General features: G+C 40.0%; 1 protein-coding gene across 9 annotated transcripts in view; it reads left to right on the plus strand.

Annotated features, from left to right (window-relative positions):
* ZNF536 (zinc finger protein 536) overlaps positions 1 to 18,910 on the plus strand; it is a 342,702-nt gene that overhangs the window by 141,467 nt on the left and 182,325 nt on the right. For 8 of the 9 annotated variants that reach the window (XM_040075265.2, XM_040075270.2, XM_040075263.2 and 5 more), the window contains one exon: positions 15,923 to 18,094. In XM_040075265.2, coding sequence (XP_039931199.1) covers positions 15,925 to 18,094 — 2,170 coding nt within the window. In that variant the 5' untranslated portion in view covers positions 15,923 to 15,924. Of the gene's footprint in view, positions 1 to 2,713; positions 2,809 to 3,018; positions 3,609 to 15,922; positions 18,095 to 18,910 lie in introns of those variants that run through there. The other variant, XR_005702620.2, reaches the window with a different exon arrangement.

Consider the following 18,910-nt stretch of genomic DNA (forward strand, 5'->3'; position numbering starts at 1 on the left):
TCTCTGTGAACTCTTAACTATTCATAAAGGTGGCTGTCAGTTAGAGGCCTGAACCAGTACTCCAGATCCAAATACTTAAAATGATAGATCATGTTGTAACCTTCTGAGAATTATTCATAACCTTAGTGTAGGAGGAGTTTCCTTTTCGGAGAAGGGCTTTGCAGATGATTAGTTAGCGGGGAATTTAATTGTTCTGTTGTGGTAGTGATATCCAAGTATGGTGGAGAAATTTTGCCAGCTTAAAGTAATTTTTGGAGATTTGCCTGCAGGAAGAGCAAGATGATGAAGGTAAAGGATTTAACCACCTTTCATCCTTCCATTAGCATTTTCTGATCCTTGGCACAGAGATTCCCGACAAGCAGCTCAGGGTTACAGCTTCAGCTACCTTTGGGCTACACAGCCCCACTGCCTCCCAAGAAAGGTTAAAGAGGTTTATGAAATTAAAGTTGTATAGAGACAGGTTTACTTTGAACCATGAAGTTTTGAGAACTTCCTACATGTGTTTTGCAGCTCAGTACCCAGAACAACTACCTAATAAGTACGAAAATTTAGGTTGGAGCCTTCAGGTGGAGTGTAATGGAATTTACATTGTAAACCACAAAATTTCCAGTCTCTACAGGCTTCCAAAATACTTTCCTCTTGGGCTGTTGAATGTTCTTTGGACACTTCTCTTTGACTTGAACCAGAATTTTTAGGGTCTTTGCACATTTTCCCAAGGGTTTTCCAAAGTTAGAGCTTTGCCTGTTTCACACACAGCCACATTCCTTCTGGAGCTCATCAGGCCTTGGAAAGAGCAGCCTTTTTACATGTTGCATCCATGCTCTGATGGGCTGGTGTCCTTCCTGGAGAATTCCACTCATCCTGATTGAGGGAGATAATGTACTCCTTCCTCCAGTTTATTTTACCCTCTTGGTATGCAGAGTATTCTTTGTTAATCTTCCTTTTTTATTTGAATGTTAATTGGTCCTTGTTAATTTGGTTTTCTGTGCTGGAAGCCAAGGTCAACAATGAGTCCTTCCACATTAGCTCTTAGTGTGATTACAAGGTAGTGCAATGCATCTTGGAAAAAAGTAGAAAGAAGCCTTCCCCTTGTTTTTAATGTAACCTTTGTGTTAGGTAGGGGTTTGGAGGTTGAAAGAGAGAGGGAAAATGTATGTTCAGCGTGACTGAAGGGGTCCTATTGATTGAAAGGGACTGTTAAATTAAAAGACAGTTGTTTTGAAAGCAAAATATCACTTGACCCCAAAGAGACAGGCAATTGCAGCCCTGGGGTTAGGTATAACAACAGCGCTGGTTTTGCTGTGGGAATGCAAACAGCAGGCCTGCAGAGGAGATTTAGTTTTTTTCTGTCACTTCGTTGTTTGTATTATCCAACTTTCAAACTGCTGTGTTTTCTTGCTCTAAGAGCAGTCTCTTCTGAGAACACCCTTCTTTTGGGCTGGAATGGCCATTTTATGAGATAAAAGTAAGAAAATTTTGTCTAAAACAGATTCTGTTCCATGGGGCAAAACAAACAGAGCTATCATAACACTTTAAATAGTAATCAAGTATGTTTTTCTGTTTGCATTCAACAAGGTGGAAAGGTAACTTGACAAGATGAAAGAAGGAACCAGATTTGTGTACTCCCCCTTCCCCAGTAACAGGTATAGAGTTTTAGAGAAGACTTCAAGGCAAAAAGAAAAAAGCATAGAATATACTGTTATGGTGTTATTTTTGTCTTTCATTTTTATGACAACTTATTTGTACTTAAAGGAATCTTTCCAAAGAGTTAAGAAGCATCATTAAATAAAGACTGTGAAATGTGCAATATGGCTTATTTATTTAAATGTTAATTGGTCCAACGAACACTTCTAATTAGCTCTATATTTGCTTAGCAAAAAGTTTTACAAATTCCAATTGTGAAAAGCAGCTATTTTGAGCTGGTAAGCATGTTGCAGAATCAGCTATGATTTTTCTATAGTTCTCAGCCCTTGAAGGCACAATTTAATTTTTCATGTATGCATACTAGCAACGGTAAACACTTGCGAGTGTAAAGAACCTTCTTTAATTAGCTGCACAACAATTAAAGGATTCACAAACTAAATTGAACCCTGTCTCTGTGCTTACTAGCTGAATTCTACCACCTGTCACAACAGCACTTTGTTCAATCTGTTATGCAAAATCATTATAGCAATATAGCTGAGGAAAAAAAAAGAGAAAACAGCAATTATTTCTTACTTTTCTCTTGAATGGGTTATTTTGGGTTATTCTGATGTCAGGTTCATTGAAGCTAACCTTTTGAAATCTGTAACAGCATAATACTTATATGGCAAGCTTAGAGTAGCTAGGAGAATATTTTCTTTTACCCTTTTAAGAGCAAGTGAGGCACATCCTGAAACTACAGTACTTTCTCTGATCATTTGGAAGAAAAAAACCCTCACCCAAACTGTGCTAACTCCTGCAGCAGCCTGTTATTGCTCTTCGTCAGACAAAAAAAAATGACCAACATCTAATAGTACAATATACTCTTTTGTTATTAAAGCTTGTATGCCAATACGAAAACTAGTTTTAAAACCCACTGATTTCCTAAAGTGGAAAGAGCTGCACTTTTAGCTTACCTGTCGTGGCTCCTGACATTTGTGATTATTCTTTAGATCCTGAAAATAAAGTAGCACATAAATATAATCTATAAAATATTGGACTTCTGTGCTAACTTTATTTTTCCTTCCAGCAGAAGTGGTTAAAATGAAGACGTTTGCATCTTTGGAGAAGAGCCTCACCCCTCGTTTTGATTGCACCCCTTTTACTGAAGGGAGCCCAAAGGACCAGGTGAACCAGGACACCAAGGGTCCTGATTTGCATCCCTATTTACACCTCCTATATCTCCATGTACAGGAGTCAGGCTCTGACAGCTTCTGGAGACCTGGCTTGGGTGTACAAAGCTTCAGGCGCTGTTTCACCCCTCTGCTTCCTGCAGAGGCAGACACTTCTCTGTTACCCCCTGTTCACTCATCTTCCTACTCATTTTGTGTTGAGCAGAACTGGAAGGCACAGGAGGAGGGTGGAAACTTGAGAAAGGCCAGCGGGGGGAGGAGATGGCCATGGAGCAAGAAGAGTGAAGGCCCACAGCAGTGCCTGGGGCACCTGCCCTGCTGATCCTCACCCCAGCTCTCTGCAGGGACAGTGATCAGCCTTGGACACCTGGAGTTGTGGTGCTGCTGAGCATTCCCAGTGAAACCAGCAGTGCCTCTTCACTCTGTAAGGGCTGTGAGGTTGCAGTTGGAGAAGAAGACCTGTTTAGGTTTCTCTTTATTCCTCTGTGACAGCTGACAGGAATGTGCACCTCGCTGCCAGCTCTCCTGCGGGAGAGGCACAGGTACATTCTGTGTGCTCTCACCAGAGCTGAGGAGCTGAAAGCAAAGCTGCCTGCTGACAGCTTCCTGAAATCATATCAATAACATATTGTTAGCTCTTGTGATTGAAGCTAAAAGAGTCTGCTGTTGGATAGAGGATACATGATATGGGCATTTCATAAGCTACGGATATAAATGAATAACTCTGCTCATTCACAGTGCTTAAATTTTTTACAGTATAATTTTTATACCATTGTCATTTTACAATATTTTTGGAAAACCCAGAAAGAGAACAAAGAAGCTGTTTAATAATAGTGTGAGTTTGGTTTTTTTTCTAAAAAACTCACTAGGAAAATAAAATTTAACAACAAAAATTGGGAAAATACTTCTTTCTTTGTTTACTTAAAAAAAAAAAAAAGAAAATGAAGCTGCAAGGAAGCCATATACTTTGATTAAACATGACTTAAATTCTTAGATTATTTTGCACTGAAGTATGAAGAAGCCACAATTTGCTCTATACATCTACTTCTTTCTCACATCAAATAAGAATAGTTAGTCTATTCTGAAGTATAAAACTAAGGAGATGAAAATCCTTTTAATTAGAAAGAGGTATAATGATCTCCAAATTTGTAAGTGTAGGTGCAAGGGGCTGGAATTCAGAAAAACAAGTTTCTGCTTGGGCAACAGAAGCAATACCATGGCCTAAGCAGGGATTTTGTGCGGGAGCTCCTGAATGCTCACAGCTCTGGAGCATTTGGGATTCAGTCCTGCAGGAATAGAATCTCTCTGATGGTTCTGTTGTGAGTAGTGGGAGCCTACTCACTGCCTCCCATGGCCAGGTCCTTGAACCTGAGCCGCCCAGCCTTTCTCCTCCTTTTGTCTGGCTTCGTGTTTTGCTGGAGTTACCTGGATTCACACTGATTTGCAGCAGTGTAAATTGATGTTGAGTGAACTTTTACACAAGCTGGAGAAAGTGAACACAAGCTGCTCATTTGCACAGGCTTTTCGAGAGGATTGAAGTAGTTTCACTGAGAGTTTATGGTGTTTATTTGCGTGTTGTGTTGAAATCTTGCAGTAAAGCACTCCCTGTTAGTCCCTGGTCCTTCTGATAAAACTGTAGCTGCTCTCTGCTTGCTGTGGGACTGAAGGCTCCTGGGACCCTGTCAGTCACTCGAAGGAGTTTGGTCAGAGCTGTATGTGGCCAGAGCTGGCTGCTAAGGATATATTACAGTCAGCAGAGTCCATCTCCCACCTGACTTTGCAACCGTAATTGAACTTGCCAGGGTCTGTCATCCTGTGATTGCATTTGTCAGACTTTCTTTGTCAGCTTTGTTACCACTCGCCTATCACCATGAGAGGCTGTCTTTGCAGCCAGGGGCCTGGAATGTTGCAATTAACATCAAAATTATTTAAAGGATTTTTATCCTGTGGATAGCTTTGAAATGTTACTGCATTTTTACAGTATTCCTTCTCCCCCCCCATTCATCTAGCTGCCATGTGTCTGCCAAGTTTTCAGTGCCCTTTCTATTAATGATCAAAGCAACTGAGCCCAGATAACACAGGGGTGCCCAAACAGCAGTTGGTGCCCAGTTGGATCCTGAAGGCCATTGCACTTAAACATGTGTCCTGTTTCACCATAGTGCTCACATCTCTGCTTCCTTTGAGAGTTGCATGAGGCGATTTTCTTTCCTGTACCTGATCCTCCAGGGCAAGGGGAGCAGATTCTCTGTTCCCTTCAGGGGTTGCACCTCACTTGCAGCCAAGAGCACTGCAAAGATGGGGCTTTTTTATGTGGTGACTTGTGTGACATCTTTGTTATTCCCTTGGTTTAACTGCAAAACTCTTGCAACTGTTTGGTACCATCATTCAGAGGAAGAGGCAGAAAAATCTCACTGCAACAGGTAGAGAGGATTTTAAAAGCAGCTGGGAAAATACAGGGAAATACCCCAAGTCAGTTACTTTTCGTATAGATGTTCCTGTTTCAGGTTGTCCTCCTCCCTCTGAAAGAGCACTGTGATGTACTTCTTTTTGCTTTTCTGAAAGGACTATGATAAAGAGCTTTTTTTGTGGAGATTTCCTAACCCAGGGTGGGTGTCTGAGCAGTGCAGTGACTGCTAGCCACACCCTGCTAAGCCTGAGACACTTATATCAGTGGGAAAGCAGGTTAGGAGGTACAAATTGGCCCTAGAGTTCCCAGCTCTGCTCTTGTGTTCATGACTGTTATCAATTAATAAAGTTAAATGAAAGAAACAGTGATATATCAGTAAGAATATGGGCAGAACACAACACCAATGGAATAAAGGGAATTGGTGTTTTCTTCTGTTTCATTTTACTTTATGATAATTAAGGTGTTGTGTTGTTGGTTTGTTTTTTTTTTTTTTTTTTTTTTTTTTTTTTTGTTTTTTTTTTTTTTTTTTTTTTTTTTGGTGCCTTAGTCTGTGTGGCGTTTTCTCATCTATGTTTTCCACTTAATTCTTTAATGAGTTTTCTCTTTCTGCTTTTTGGGAGACCACAAACATAAGGGGTGTTCTGAGAAACGTTTGCTCTGTTTTTTCAGCATCAACCTGCTTCTAGCATCCCTGTCTATTTCAACTGCATCTTTTACTCCATCTCATTCCACTGAGACTATGGCTTTCTCAGCTTTGCTTATTGTTTTTTTCTCCTCCTGGAAATTAGTATTAAACTAATATGATGAGTATTTAAGAATCATTATGACCATCTAAATTATGTATGGTAATTTTTGTCACCAAGTCCATGTGTTATAGGGAGAAGACAAATCAGTTGGATTGAGGGAAAAAAGAAGATAAAATTTGGAGATAGAAGGCATTAACAGCTGAGAGTCTCTGTTACTAAAAAAATCAAAAAAACCTCTCTCTAGGATAAAAAAAGTTTTATGCTAACAGGTTTGCTATAAGCTAAAGAAACCCAGCCTTTTCAGCAGCTGATTATGTTTGATAAAGGGAAGCTATCTGGCATACTGGACTAAGCAATGGGAGTCAAGAGTCCTGGATGCTGTCCCTGGCTTCTTTACAGAGGATGAGCCATCTATTTAAGTCAAGATACATGGCAAGCTTTTTCCAAATGAGATGTAAAAATGATCATTTAGGGATACTTATTTCTAGAGTGCTGAAATTCTGAAAAACTTGGTCCCTTTAAGCTCTTTGGGAACCCTAAAATTGGGCAAATTACTTCTGTATTTCTACCTGTTTCCATTTCCATGGTATTAAGATGCTGGGTATTTCTGTACCCAGCAAAGAAACGTTTAGCAAAGGTGTCCGTCTCCTCTTGGATTGAATTGATCACAGTGTGCTTTGGGGTTCCATGTGCTGGAGGCTTTTAGGGAATACTGGGAACAGGAGCTGGTGAGAGTGACTGCTGGGGAAGTTTCAGCAGCTGCTGGGGGGAAAGGAGGAGTTCTTTCCACATTTGTAGTGTGGCCCTTTATGCTTTTCATGGGGGTGACTTTTTTTTTTTAATGTGTTTCAATAATGCAGCAATTTATCTTTTCATTCTCTCTTTTTTCCTCCTTTTCTCTATTTTTGTCTCTTTTGTTTCCCATTCAGTATTATTGGAACTGAAATAAATGCAGTTGTATTATATATATATATACTTTAGGAATATGTATTGTCACATAATTTCTTTTTCATGTGCGACAGGTTACATGAGGTTGAATGTATCGATCTTTTTTCTTAAGACATTTTCTTAGGCACGTAGTTTCTGTCCTGATGTCATCACAGGTAGCGCATATGCTTAGTGATGCATTGTTTTGTCTACAGTCTAACTCAATAGCATGCAATTTGGAGCATCCTTAATTATCCTACAAACCATTTTGTGATAATGAAACCAAATATGGTGTAGACTTGGCTGACATCTCTGTGATATTACTTGGCATACCAAATATTTCTATTTCAAATATAAATTGGTTACTGCTTCTTCAAAATATGCATTCTATTAATTAAATCTATACTTGAGACATCATCCTCCCACCCCTCAAGCTGTTACAAGTATTCTCTCTCTCCTTGTTCTATATGCAGATAGGGTTGGGTATGGGCTTTCTAGTTTGACAAAAAATAGGCTAACCTTGTGGTCTTTCAGTCCTACAACTATGGTTGAGTGTGCAGTGTCTTGCCATATAACTAGGTCTTTTGTTCTACTAGAGAAAATGACTCAATTTGTTAGAGAGCTTTTTTTTTAATTATTATTTTTAAAGGTTTAACTGTAAAAGTCTTTACCTAATAGACCTGGGATTGCAGGGAGGTGATTAATGTGAATTAAAGGATCTCTGTGACACAGGACTAAAGGACAGAATTACGGTGCAGTTGTTGCTGGCAATCCCACTCGTGCAATTTAATTCCTCCCTAAACCAGATTTCCACCATTTTGCATAAAGTTAAAGGAAAAGTCTAATTGCACCACACACTCCTTTTTGAAACTCTGTCCATTCAGGGATGTTCTGTTTATGCATTTTCCCTGGCAATGTGTGTCTTTGTCCCTTGAAATCCATCTATTTATTGCAGTGACACCTACTGCTGAGAGAGCTGATCCGCAACAGGCTCGGATCCTGTTAAACTTGGCCAACAAGCAGTTCATGACTCAACCAGCAGATGTTTCTGTGGCTCAGGTCAAAGGCAACTTATGGACTCGGGTTTTTTTGCTTTGCTCCTAGCATTAAGTGCCAGGAAAGTCAACACTAGGTACAGACAGTTGACCTGACCAGTAGCAGGAGGAACTGAACCAGGGCCCTGAGGATCTGCAAAGACCAAAGCATTAGTCTGTTGAGCCACTGTGCTGGCTACAGTCCAGCAGTTTCAGACAACTGACTATCTGATTGCATGCCTGGATTTTAGTAATGATTTTACATACTTATTTGATGATTTGTATCCAAGCTTATGCTTCTGACAGGTGCCCTTGCGAACAAAATCTCGCTGGGCTATCGCATATGAATATTTCACAGTCAATCATACTTTGATCTTTGGGACATATGTACATTTGACATTATATTTAGTTGTGCACAAAATCTGAGTCTAAGCCTTTGTGAAATGAAAAAAAAATCTTCAACCCAGCATTACAGTTTTGGATTTAAATTGCTTCAAACTGTGCTTTGAGTTCTGTGGCCTTAACTCTTCTTTATTGATCTCTTTGTAATTGGTTCAGGGGGCCTGATCCTCCTGCCCTCACCCAGCTGAAATGCTTGGCCTTTTATTTGGAAGTTTCCTGTCTGAGGAATGCAGCATTAATAGGGTCAACATTATGTATCTTTTAATATTATATAATGGGTTAGAGCATTGCAGACTTCCAGCGCAGTGCAGTGTCCTCAGATGAGAACAGGAGATTCAGAGCCCTTTCCATGCTGTAAAAATGACAAAAATGAAATAATAAATATGCTTTGCAAAGTCTTCCAGGCATTTTATTATTTTATTTGTACTCCGTGATGGTAAAGTGGTTCATTAAAAGCTTAATTTTAAGGTTTCTTCAATCTGATGTGGATGCCAGTTAGATTAATTAAAGTGAATGATCAGATAGGAGCTACAGGAAATTGATCAAATTGGAGAGGGTTTAATCAGTTGTATACATTCCAAATTACATGAAAATAACAAATTTACTTTAAAAAATGCTGTTTCTAAAGTAATAGAAGCTTTAGTTTAATGAAGCATTCCACAAATAAGGCTCTAATATGTATTTTGGTACCACTCTTATCTTTACTTTTGCCATTGAAAGAATACTAGGAAAAAAAACGTGAAATGAGAATCAATGTTATAAGGTAAAAAATAATGATCCCAGATGCAACCAGTGCCTGGAAAAAAAATCATGTGGGTTTGTTTTTTTTTTTAACTTTTTAATCTACTGAACTTTCAGTACCAATTTTTTATCTTTCTCTTCTTTGGATCTGACTTCTTAAGTATATGCAAGTGAAATAGAATAAATAAGAAGGAAAACAGATTTTGCTAAGTCACATGCAAAGTAGCAATAAATCAAACAGCTTGTCTGCATTCTTCTAATCTTTCTATTCTAATCTGTGAGTGAGATTTATAAATGACCTCTCCTCTCCTCTGTGCTCATCTTCCTAGATTGTGATCACAAACAGTTCACAGTCCTCCACTCCATGGGTGCTACCAAGCAAAGACTGTTCTGGTGATTTATCTTCCACTGATCAGTTATCAGTCCCAAAGGCTGTGCTAACTAGAAAGTACCCTGCAGATGTAACAGGTATTTTAGAAAGCAGCTTTCTTCCCAGCCCAGAGCAAAGGCAGTACAGCCTCAGCAAACCATTTTCTGTCTGCTAATGACTTTTGAAACTTCAAAATCCCTCTGCTAACCCTTCTTTAAGACATAAAAACTGTTGTGGAATGAGTTGGCTCTGTTGTTACTAAAGGAGTACTTTGTTTTGGAATCAATAAGCAGCTTGTTTAAATATCAGCACTACAAAGCAGCTACAGTTTTGTTAGATGCCTGCCCCCTGCGTGGTCCCGGGCGCTGGAGGATGGGTGTTGGTGTGAGGCTGCAGCCCCTGGAGCCTCCTGGGGCTGTGGGATGGGGGCAGCCCTGCTTCCCCCAGAGCTCCGGGCACGCTGGGCTCCGCTCCTGCATCAAACCAGCTCTCAGTTATGCCAAGTTACGCGTGCTTTGCAACGCCTACGAAACTTAAATGTGCTAATGTCACTAATAGTGAGAGCCAATTACCGAGCCAGGCTTAATAACGTTTAAATAAAAACAAATAGATAGGACACGTTACCTGTAGGCCAACTTTCTTTTTTTAAAGGCATCCTGTTATACTTCAGAAACCATATCTTCTCCTGATATAATTATATTATACCCCAAGGAACAGGACACCTACTTAACAAAAACCCCTATGAAGTTGATGCAATTACTCTATTTTACATAAGTAAAATGAGAATAGAATCTGGCCTATTGTTTATTTCATTTTATCAGACCGGATAATGCTGTCCTGATGGCATTAAATACAGCTGATCTCTCCCCTCCCCTTCTGTGCTTACATGTTTTTGTTAAAATCTAACTATTTACATCTATGTCTCTTAGTATTGCCTACAAATCAGTCAAAGAAGAGTAGGTCATTTATCCTGCCCTACTGTTTATATATTAATCATCTGGCAAATAAACTGCTCGGTATCCTACCCACCTCAGTAATATTTGTGATGTAATTTGTTTGGATGCCCAAATGTCACCAGCGTTGATTGTAAGAGATGAAAAAAATGTACTTGCTCAGCACACCAAGCTCTGGGCTAAAATGTAAGCATGAAATCTCTGGTTTATTTTTGTAATAATGTTTACAGCTGTTTAATGACCCTGAAAGGGTTCAGTAGTCTGGTGTTCTGTATTTCTTAACAGGAGTGTATTATGCTTATAACAGCCTTAGTTCAACTGCTTCTGCTGCAGCATTAAGAACAATATTTAATAAAAATTCAGTATATATTCTGATCTCAGCAATACCTGTTTACGAGTAGCTAAGAACTGAAGCAGTCTGTATTGGAGTATTTAGAATTTGCTGGTGGACCACAAGATAATGTAGATATATGTGAATTTTTCTAGCTGGAAAGATAAATACCAGGTCTATATTCTGACAGCATAAGTAACAGTGTATGTAGCTCTAACTGCTCAGAGGATCAGGGCCAGAGCGAGCTTGTCGTTTAAACACGTGAGCTTGTAAAGCATTGCTTTGCTTACTGAACTGTAAATCTTTTAACTAACCTAATCTGAGCTATAATAACAGCACAACAGTGGTTTTAAAATGATTGTTCTCTCTACAGCACTGAAGAGAGGAGAGCTTCAGTGTGTGTGTGTGTGTGTCCAGCAGGAATGCACAGGTGTAAATAGGAGCTGAATTTGGTCCATCTGTTTACAAAGATAACAGGTGTGTGTGTGCACATATGTGTCTGTATACAGATATGCATGTGCCTGCATATGTTTACATATGTGCGTAGGCATAGATTTATCTTTAAATTCTGTCATTCTGCTTGCCTTTTTTTTTTTTTTCTCTGTTTCCAGAAAGAGGAAGCTCAGCTTCTCGTATTACATTAATGTAGTTGTGATGACAGACATTTCTGGTGTCATAATTGGTTTTAAATTCCAGTAATCCATTTCAAATAGTTAAATAAAATCTGTGTGTTCAATTGAAATGGCTAAAGCCAGAACTTTCGCTATTGATATCACAGGAAATAGTCTTGAGGGCAAAAATGTGAGTGAAATCAAAATAACTATTAGTATCATCAAAGGGACTTGAATGTCTCACTGTACCTTTATGTAGGGAATGAGAGAGAGTATTTTTATAATATTTGTATCCCATAATGAGTTTCATAAGCTGAGCTCCTCCTCAGAGGAGTGGGGTCCTGCCCAGTACAGGGCCAGATGCTCTTGGATGGTCGGTGTGGTGCTTCCCAAGGGTGCTCCTGCCCTGCCCAGTGCAGTGTGCACCCAGCTGAGCTGTAGCCTGTGTATGCAGCAGGGTCAGGTTGGGGCTTTTTGGCCACAGCAACTCACCTGGGCAAGAGCTGAAGGTTTATTTAGGTTAGAAAGTGCAGCCCATAACAACTCCTGATCCCAACATGCTCTGGTGCGGTGCCACGTCTTGAGGGACTTTACACAACATTTGCGATAACTAAAGGTCAGAAAATTACTAAATAAACTTCAACAAACATATTTTAAATTTCTTAACAATCTCAAATTTGATTTGCAGTTCATTTTGTAAACATTTGTTAACTAAAGAGAACATTGTGCTTCTGTTCCCAGCGTGAGAGATGGCAAAACATTCTGTGCTTTCCTTATATGAGAGATCAGGATCATGAAAATAATGTGATAGACTGTGTATTTAAAATTGAAAGCTAGATGTTTTCCCTATCACGGACCATCAAAGTAGCATTTATAAATTGACATTTCCAGAGTTTTTATTTTTGAATACATTGTCATCAAGGTGGGTACCATGGCCTGTAGGAGCCTCACTGGGGAATGAAAGCCCCTTACCCCACCTGGTGTAACCCTGTCTGGCCATAGATCTAGACAGGGATGATGGATAAAGAGGGAGAGAATGAAATTGCCAATTTTTTTTTTTTGAGAAATTAGGCAAATTAGATTGAGTTATCTAATTCATAGTGGAATGATGGATGAGGATGTGCATTTTTCTGTCTTGCATGTGGATACCAGATGAGATTTTGGTAGGTTTTGCTGTGAAAGGGCTAAGGGATACCAAGAGTGATTTCTGTGAAAGCTGAACGATAGCAAGGTCCCTGTGTTCAGAAAAGCTGTAACTGGGCATGGCAGGAGGAGAAATTTCACAGGCCAGTACTTTCAATGCTGTGGTTATACTTTGAAATGAAACCAGGTTGGAGTGAGGAAAAGAGGAGATAATTCAGAGCCAGAGGAAGCAACAGGCCTGCAAGAAGCAGGGGCAGATGAGGGGCGAAATGCAATTTAAGTGAAGAATACATCTTGAGATTGTGGTAGCTGGATCCCAGAAACTGCACAGCTGATCAGAGTAGGCGGCATTCAGAGCTGGTTGCTGCTCACTAAGCAGAGGCTTTGCTGACCTTTCTGCATATTTAATAAAAAATGTATAACATTTCCTATGCCAAAATATCCATATGGAGTTAGGCCCCCCCCAGCTTGATCCAAAATTATTGGCCTTTAAATGAGAAATTATGGATTTGGTATTCCTCTAAACCTCTAAACTGTGATTTTTTTTATTTTTTTTTTTCCCTCCACTTTTTCTCTCTATATTCTACATTGTATATTTCTGTATGATTTTGGAAGACATAAAATAGCAAAATAGAAAAATTGGAAAACTTACTATGTTCCCTACAGCTGCTGTTGGTACTTTATTGAAGTTATATTTGGAAAAGTGACACAGAATAACTAAAATCTCAAACACACCTCCCCAGTCCAAATAACCATACATTTGAACTGATGCTTAGGGTTAAACATCAGAATTAATAAATTCCACTGGGATCTGTGAGCATTTCCAAGCTTCGATACAGCATAAAATGCTAATATTAACTACCCAAACCTTTCTGAGCATGTAAAGGCACCAGGTCCTATTGAGATTGAACAAAAATGAAATTTAGACAACATTTTTTAAGTTGTTATAGAATAATGACAATTGACAAAGACCTTTCCAAACCTTCTTCAATGTATGTGTGTGTCAGCACATGCTATGCATTTCTGGAATTGTCATGTTCTTGTTTGCCAACGTGCCTTGTTGAAGCATGGTGGGGAGAAATAACACTCCTGGGTGTGTGGAATCCAGACAAAAAGTAGATTCAGGTTTTGGGGTTCCTCTCGTGTTGTTATTTGGGAAACTATTTGTTATTTTTTTTTAAGAAATACATAGCCAGATATTCAAAATCTCAGTTAACCTCAAGCAATGGCAGACCTAAGGACCATAAGTCTTAAGTTGTTTAATTAATCCTTTTGAACATGAAATTTGCTTTGCTCCAAAAGTTAAGCAAACTTTCAAAAATTAAAAAAAAAAGTTGTTTGTCTGTACCCACATTTTTAATGACTGTCGTCTGCTGCACAGAAAACTTGAATGGATATTAAGAATTTTCGTTGCTTGCTACATGGCCTTAGATCAACACCTGGCTTGGTTATGTTCTCCTACTCTGTACCTTTGGAAATCAGACACTGCATACCAAAAGTGGGATCCTTTTATGGACTTGATTTCTTTAATATTTTTATAAATAATAACAGTGACAGCATGCAAATAATGGGTTCCCAACCTGTGACCTGAATCAGAGGACTGTTAAATTTTGAAAAAGATCTGCTATATATATATATATGGGCAAAATTAGGTAGCTCAAGTTCTTTTTTAATACACATGAATATAACTCTTTCCTGTACTTCTTACAAGATCATTGTGTCACAACCTCAGTCATCCTGTCAGGACCAAAGAGGTCTCCCCTCGAAGACCTCCTATGCTTTTTTTTAGGCCCTGATGCTGCAAATACTTAATCATGTGTAGAACTTTGCTTTCAAGAGTCACCCTTTGAAGTCTACTGGACTGCTCCCATGAGCACAATTACATGCATTTTAAGTATGTGTCAGGTCTGGACCTTGAATTGTCTATCAAGTGGCCACTGTGAAGCTGTGTGAGGAATGGTGTCCACCCTGGGTGTGCCTGGAGCCTTTGTAGAAGACACAGTGAAAAAATGCTTTTGGCTAAAGCCAAAGAGAGGGTTGACCAAATTAATTTTCTAAGAACCTATAGAATTCAGTAGTTTTGTGAGTGAATAAAGTGTCAAATCACTCCACTGAACAACAAAAATCTTAATTGTGGTCTAATATAACCTTATAGCATCATATAGTTTATGAATTGGTTATGTGAAACTTTATATTTTAAACAGAATTTTATAGATACATTATATCTGTTATAGAGTAGAGAAGTGGCAAGGATGGATTATTGTGGACAATTACGCAGACCAGAACAGAGCACTTGTGTTTAACAAACAGCTTTGAATTCTAATTTCCTGCAATATACATAGTGTAGCTACAATTTGTAGTCATTACTGTGTATTAGGAAAGTTATTAGAATTCTTAAACTTGTTGAGGCTTTCCACAACACCTTCCCCAGATTTTAATTGGTTTTATCTAGTTCCATAAGAGAGCTCTTTAAAACAAATCAAAGTGTTTTAAATCACGTCTTACCATCGAAGGACAGAGATATTCCTTGTATAATCTGGCAAGTTTTCCTGGAAACAGAAATCTGAAGATTCTCAAGGATGAATTAAAAGACTTGGCAGAAGATAATTTGCGTGCCTTTTGATGGGCTCAGTTTCAAAATGACAAAATAACAATGTTTTGTAACAGAAGGGTTAAATCTTAATCTCTGAGGTTTACAAAGCTGCTAGTCGCAGTCTCCTTAAAATTTAATATACCTCGTTAATGCTTACTTGCAAACACTGAAGGATTTTTATGATTATAATCATGTGTTACAGCACCTAGTACTGTTTCTAAGCAGCATACTAATCAGCTTAATGAGATATTACTGCACTTTTTGTTGACTAAAGCAAAATCCCTTTTATTGTTCTAAAGCTTGTCCTTTATTTTTTCCCAAAACATTATCTTGTTTTATTGTATACCAGTAAATATCATAGCATCGGTTTTTTGTCAAATCATAAAACTATCTTTCTCATTGTAGAATGTGTAATATATTGAATATGGCTAACAGAACCAAAAGTTACAAATGGATTTCTAATTTTGGGGGGGGTTATGCTGGCTTTTTTAATGAAAATGGGAGATGCATAAGATTATTTTTCTATAGATTTAGAAATGCAGACAGGTGCAGTTTCACAAGAAGGACAAGGGAGGTGCTAAAAGCCTTTGCCCCTTCTGTAATAACTAGACTTTGAAATTGTTGCATATTTTAAAGTAGTAATTAATAGTTCTTGGCACTCATGCAGAATGAGTACATGTATGATCAAAACTGTGTAGCACAGTTGGCACTTAATACACTTTTAATTGTTTTTACACTAATTCCTTTACATTAATATGAGCAGGAAAGACATAAAATGCAAACTCCACGCCTGTGATTCAATGCTTGTAACTCTTTCACAGTCTGAATCTAAAATATCTTCTGATTTTCAGAGATGGAGGAAGCTAGTTTGTGCCTTGGTGTTTCTTCAGCTGTGCCAGAAGCTGACGCCCATCTCAACAGCACCATACTCAATGGGCAATATTCAATGAGTCAGAAGCTGCACCAGATCACTTCCCAGCTCAGCCATGCCTTCCCGGAGCTTCAGAACAGGCAGAATCCCGAGGAGAAGGCATCAGTGCCACTAGAAGACAAAACTCACATGTCCATAGCAAACCAGCCCATCAGCAGCCAGATGGCCCTGCTGGCAAACCAGCTCAATAGAGAGGTTGATACCAGCTTGAACGGGCGTGTGGATCTGCAGCAGTTCTTAAATGGACAAAACCTAGGGATTATGTCCCAGATGAGTGACATCGAGGATGACGCCAGGAAAAACAGGAAGTACCCCTGTCCCCTCTGTGGGAAACGCTTTCGGTTTAACAGCATCCTGTCGCTACACATGCGAACTCACACTGGAGAGAAACCATTCAAGTGTCCCTACTGTGACCACAGAGCGGCTCAGAAAGGCAACCTGAAGATACACCTGCGTACTCACAAGCTTGGAAACCTTGGCAAAGGTCGTGGAAGGGTCCGAGAAGAAAACAGACTTTTACATGAGCTGGAGGAGAGAGCAATTCTTCGGGACAAGCAGATGAAGAGCAGTCTCTTGCAGCCACGACCTGATGTGAAGGCACAGCAGCACACCCAGCCGATGCCGCTCGCAAACTGTAACTTGTCTGTGCCACCTAATCACAACACTCCTGATATTTCCAACCCTGTTCCCTCTCCAAAGCCGGTCAGCGTCCAGGAAGAAGTTGTCGCTCAGACAGCCGGGTTCAGATGCACGTTTTGCAAAGGCAAGTTTAAGAAGAGAGAAGAGCTGGACAGGCATATAAGGATCCTACACAAGCCTTACAAGTGCACTCTGTGTGACTTTGCCGCCTCGCAGGAGGAGGAGCTGATCAGCCACGTGGAGAAGGCTCACATAACTGCAGAGTCAGCACAGGGCCAGGGCTCCAATGGCAATGGGGAGCAATCCACCAATGAGTTTCGTTGCGAGGTGTGTGGCCAAGTGTTTAGCCAAGCCTGGTTCCTAAAAGGTCACATGAGAAAGCACAAGGATTCCTTTGAACACTGCTGTCAGATCTGTGGGAGGCGATTCAAAGAGCCTTGGTTTCTTAAAAACCACATGAAAGTTCACCTGAATAAGTTATCTGTAAAGAACAAATCTCCTAACGATCCTGAAGTACCTGTCTCCATCAGCAGCATGTCCCAGGAAGCTCATGCAAATTTGTATTCAAGATATCTGTCATGTTTGCAGAGTGGGTTTCTTCCTCCTGACAAAGCGAGGTTAAGCGACCAAAATCAAATCTACAACAAAGGAGATATGCCCATGAAAGAGAAAGAAGTCTTGGGGAAGCTCCTTTCACCCATTTCTGGCATTGGCCACAGTATTGCCGAAGGGGATAAACATTCCTTATTGGGCTGTCTCAATCTGGTGCCTCCTCTGAAATCCAGCTGTATAGAAAGGTTACAGGCTGCTGCCAAAGCAGCAGAGATGGATCCAGTAAACAGCTATCAGGCCTGGCAGCTTATGGCAAGGGGAATGGCCATGGAACATGGCTTTTTGTCTAAAGAGCAGCAGATACAGCGCAGCCACGAAGACACTTTGGCAAATGCTGGAGTTATGTTTGATAAGGAGAAGCGGGAGTATGTGTTAGTAGGAGCAGATGGCTCTAAGCAGAAAATGCCTGCTGATTTGGTTCACAGCACTAAAATGGGCAATCAGAGAGACTTGCCAAGCAAACTAGACCCTTTAGAAGGCAGTAGAGATTTTTTGTCACATGGTATGAACCAGGGACTCGATTACAACTTACAAAGTCATGGAAACATAAAAGAAAAGCCAACTGAATGCCCAGACTGCGGGAGGGTTTTTAGAACATACCACCAAGTGGTCGTTCACTCCAGGGTCCACAAAAGAGACAGGAAAGGAGAAGATGAAATAATTCAAGGTGGTCTCGATGAGCGGCGTGGATCTGGAAGTGATCAAGAGTCTCAGTCTGTCAGCAGGTCAACAACACCGGGGTCCTCTAACATTACTGAAGAAAGCGGAGTAGGTGGGGGTCTCTCGCAGACAGGGAGTGCTCAGGAGGACAGCCCTCATCCTTCCTCACCCTCCTCTTCAGGTATGATAACTTCTTCTTCCTTCTCTGCACTGAAAGCTCCATTGCTGTATTTGAAATCACAGCAGTAAAGTAGTTTATGCATTCTCTTATCAGGTTGTTTCCTAGTCCACAGGGAGGTGGTATTACTTGCCAGAACATCTGTGTTTGGGTTCCCGCAATGCCTTTGAGGTTAATTCTCTGCTCACCCCTTCCCCCTCCAAGGGCAGGTTTCCCAGCCTTGCAGCTGACACCTTCCCACCGTGCAGGCTCTGAGCAGCCACCAATGGCTATGCCGCTTCCATGGCCTCTCCCTCCAGGTTTTGGAAGTTGGTTTTCTCCTCCTCTTCTATTCATGGTGTCACTTTTGCAGATCCTGCCCTGTCCTCCGTGTAAAAGGGTGAGGAAAGCTGCCTTCTTTGAGCTGTAGTTAATAAACTGCATATTGGCTCACCTCTCTGATTGCCCTCGTTCTGACAGCCATGTCAGTTCCTGAGCTGTGTCCTTGTACCTGGCCACCAGACTGATTAAAAAGAGATTCAGAAATACAAATTACTAACCTTTTGACAATCTTCTAACTTATGTTCAGATTTTAACCTGTATGAAGCCTTCTGCTTAATTCACGTCTATTTGAAAGTACAAGAAAAATAGAAATTGGAATGAAACATTTTAATTGTATTGTATGTCATATTAACTTGCTGTGTATAAAATAGCAAAGCAGATAATATTTCATTGGGGATGTCTATAAAATATTGAGCTTCCTGGTGCAATTTTTAAAGTTACCAGCCTATGACTGCTGAAATAAAATCTCCAAGTAATAACAGGTAAGATTTCTGGCCT

Source organism: Hirundo rustica, chromosome 11 (assembly GCF_015227805.2).
Source record: "Hirundo rustica isolate bHirRus1 chromosome 11, bHirRus1.pri.v3, whole genome shotgun sequence".
NCBI lineage: Eukaryota > Metazoa > Chordata > Aves > Passeriformes > Hirundinidae > Hirundo > Hirundo rustica.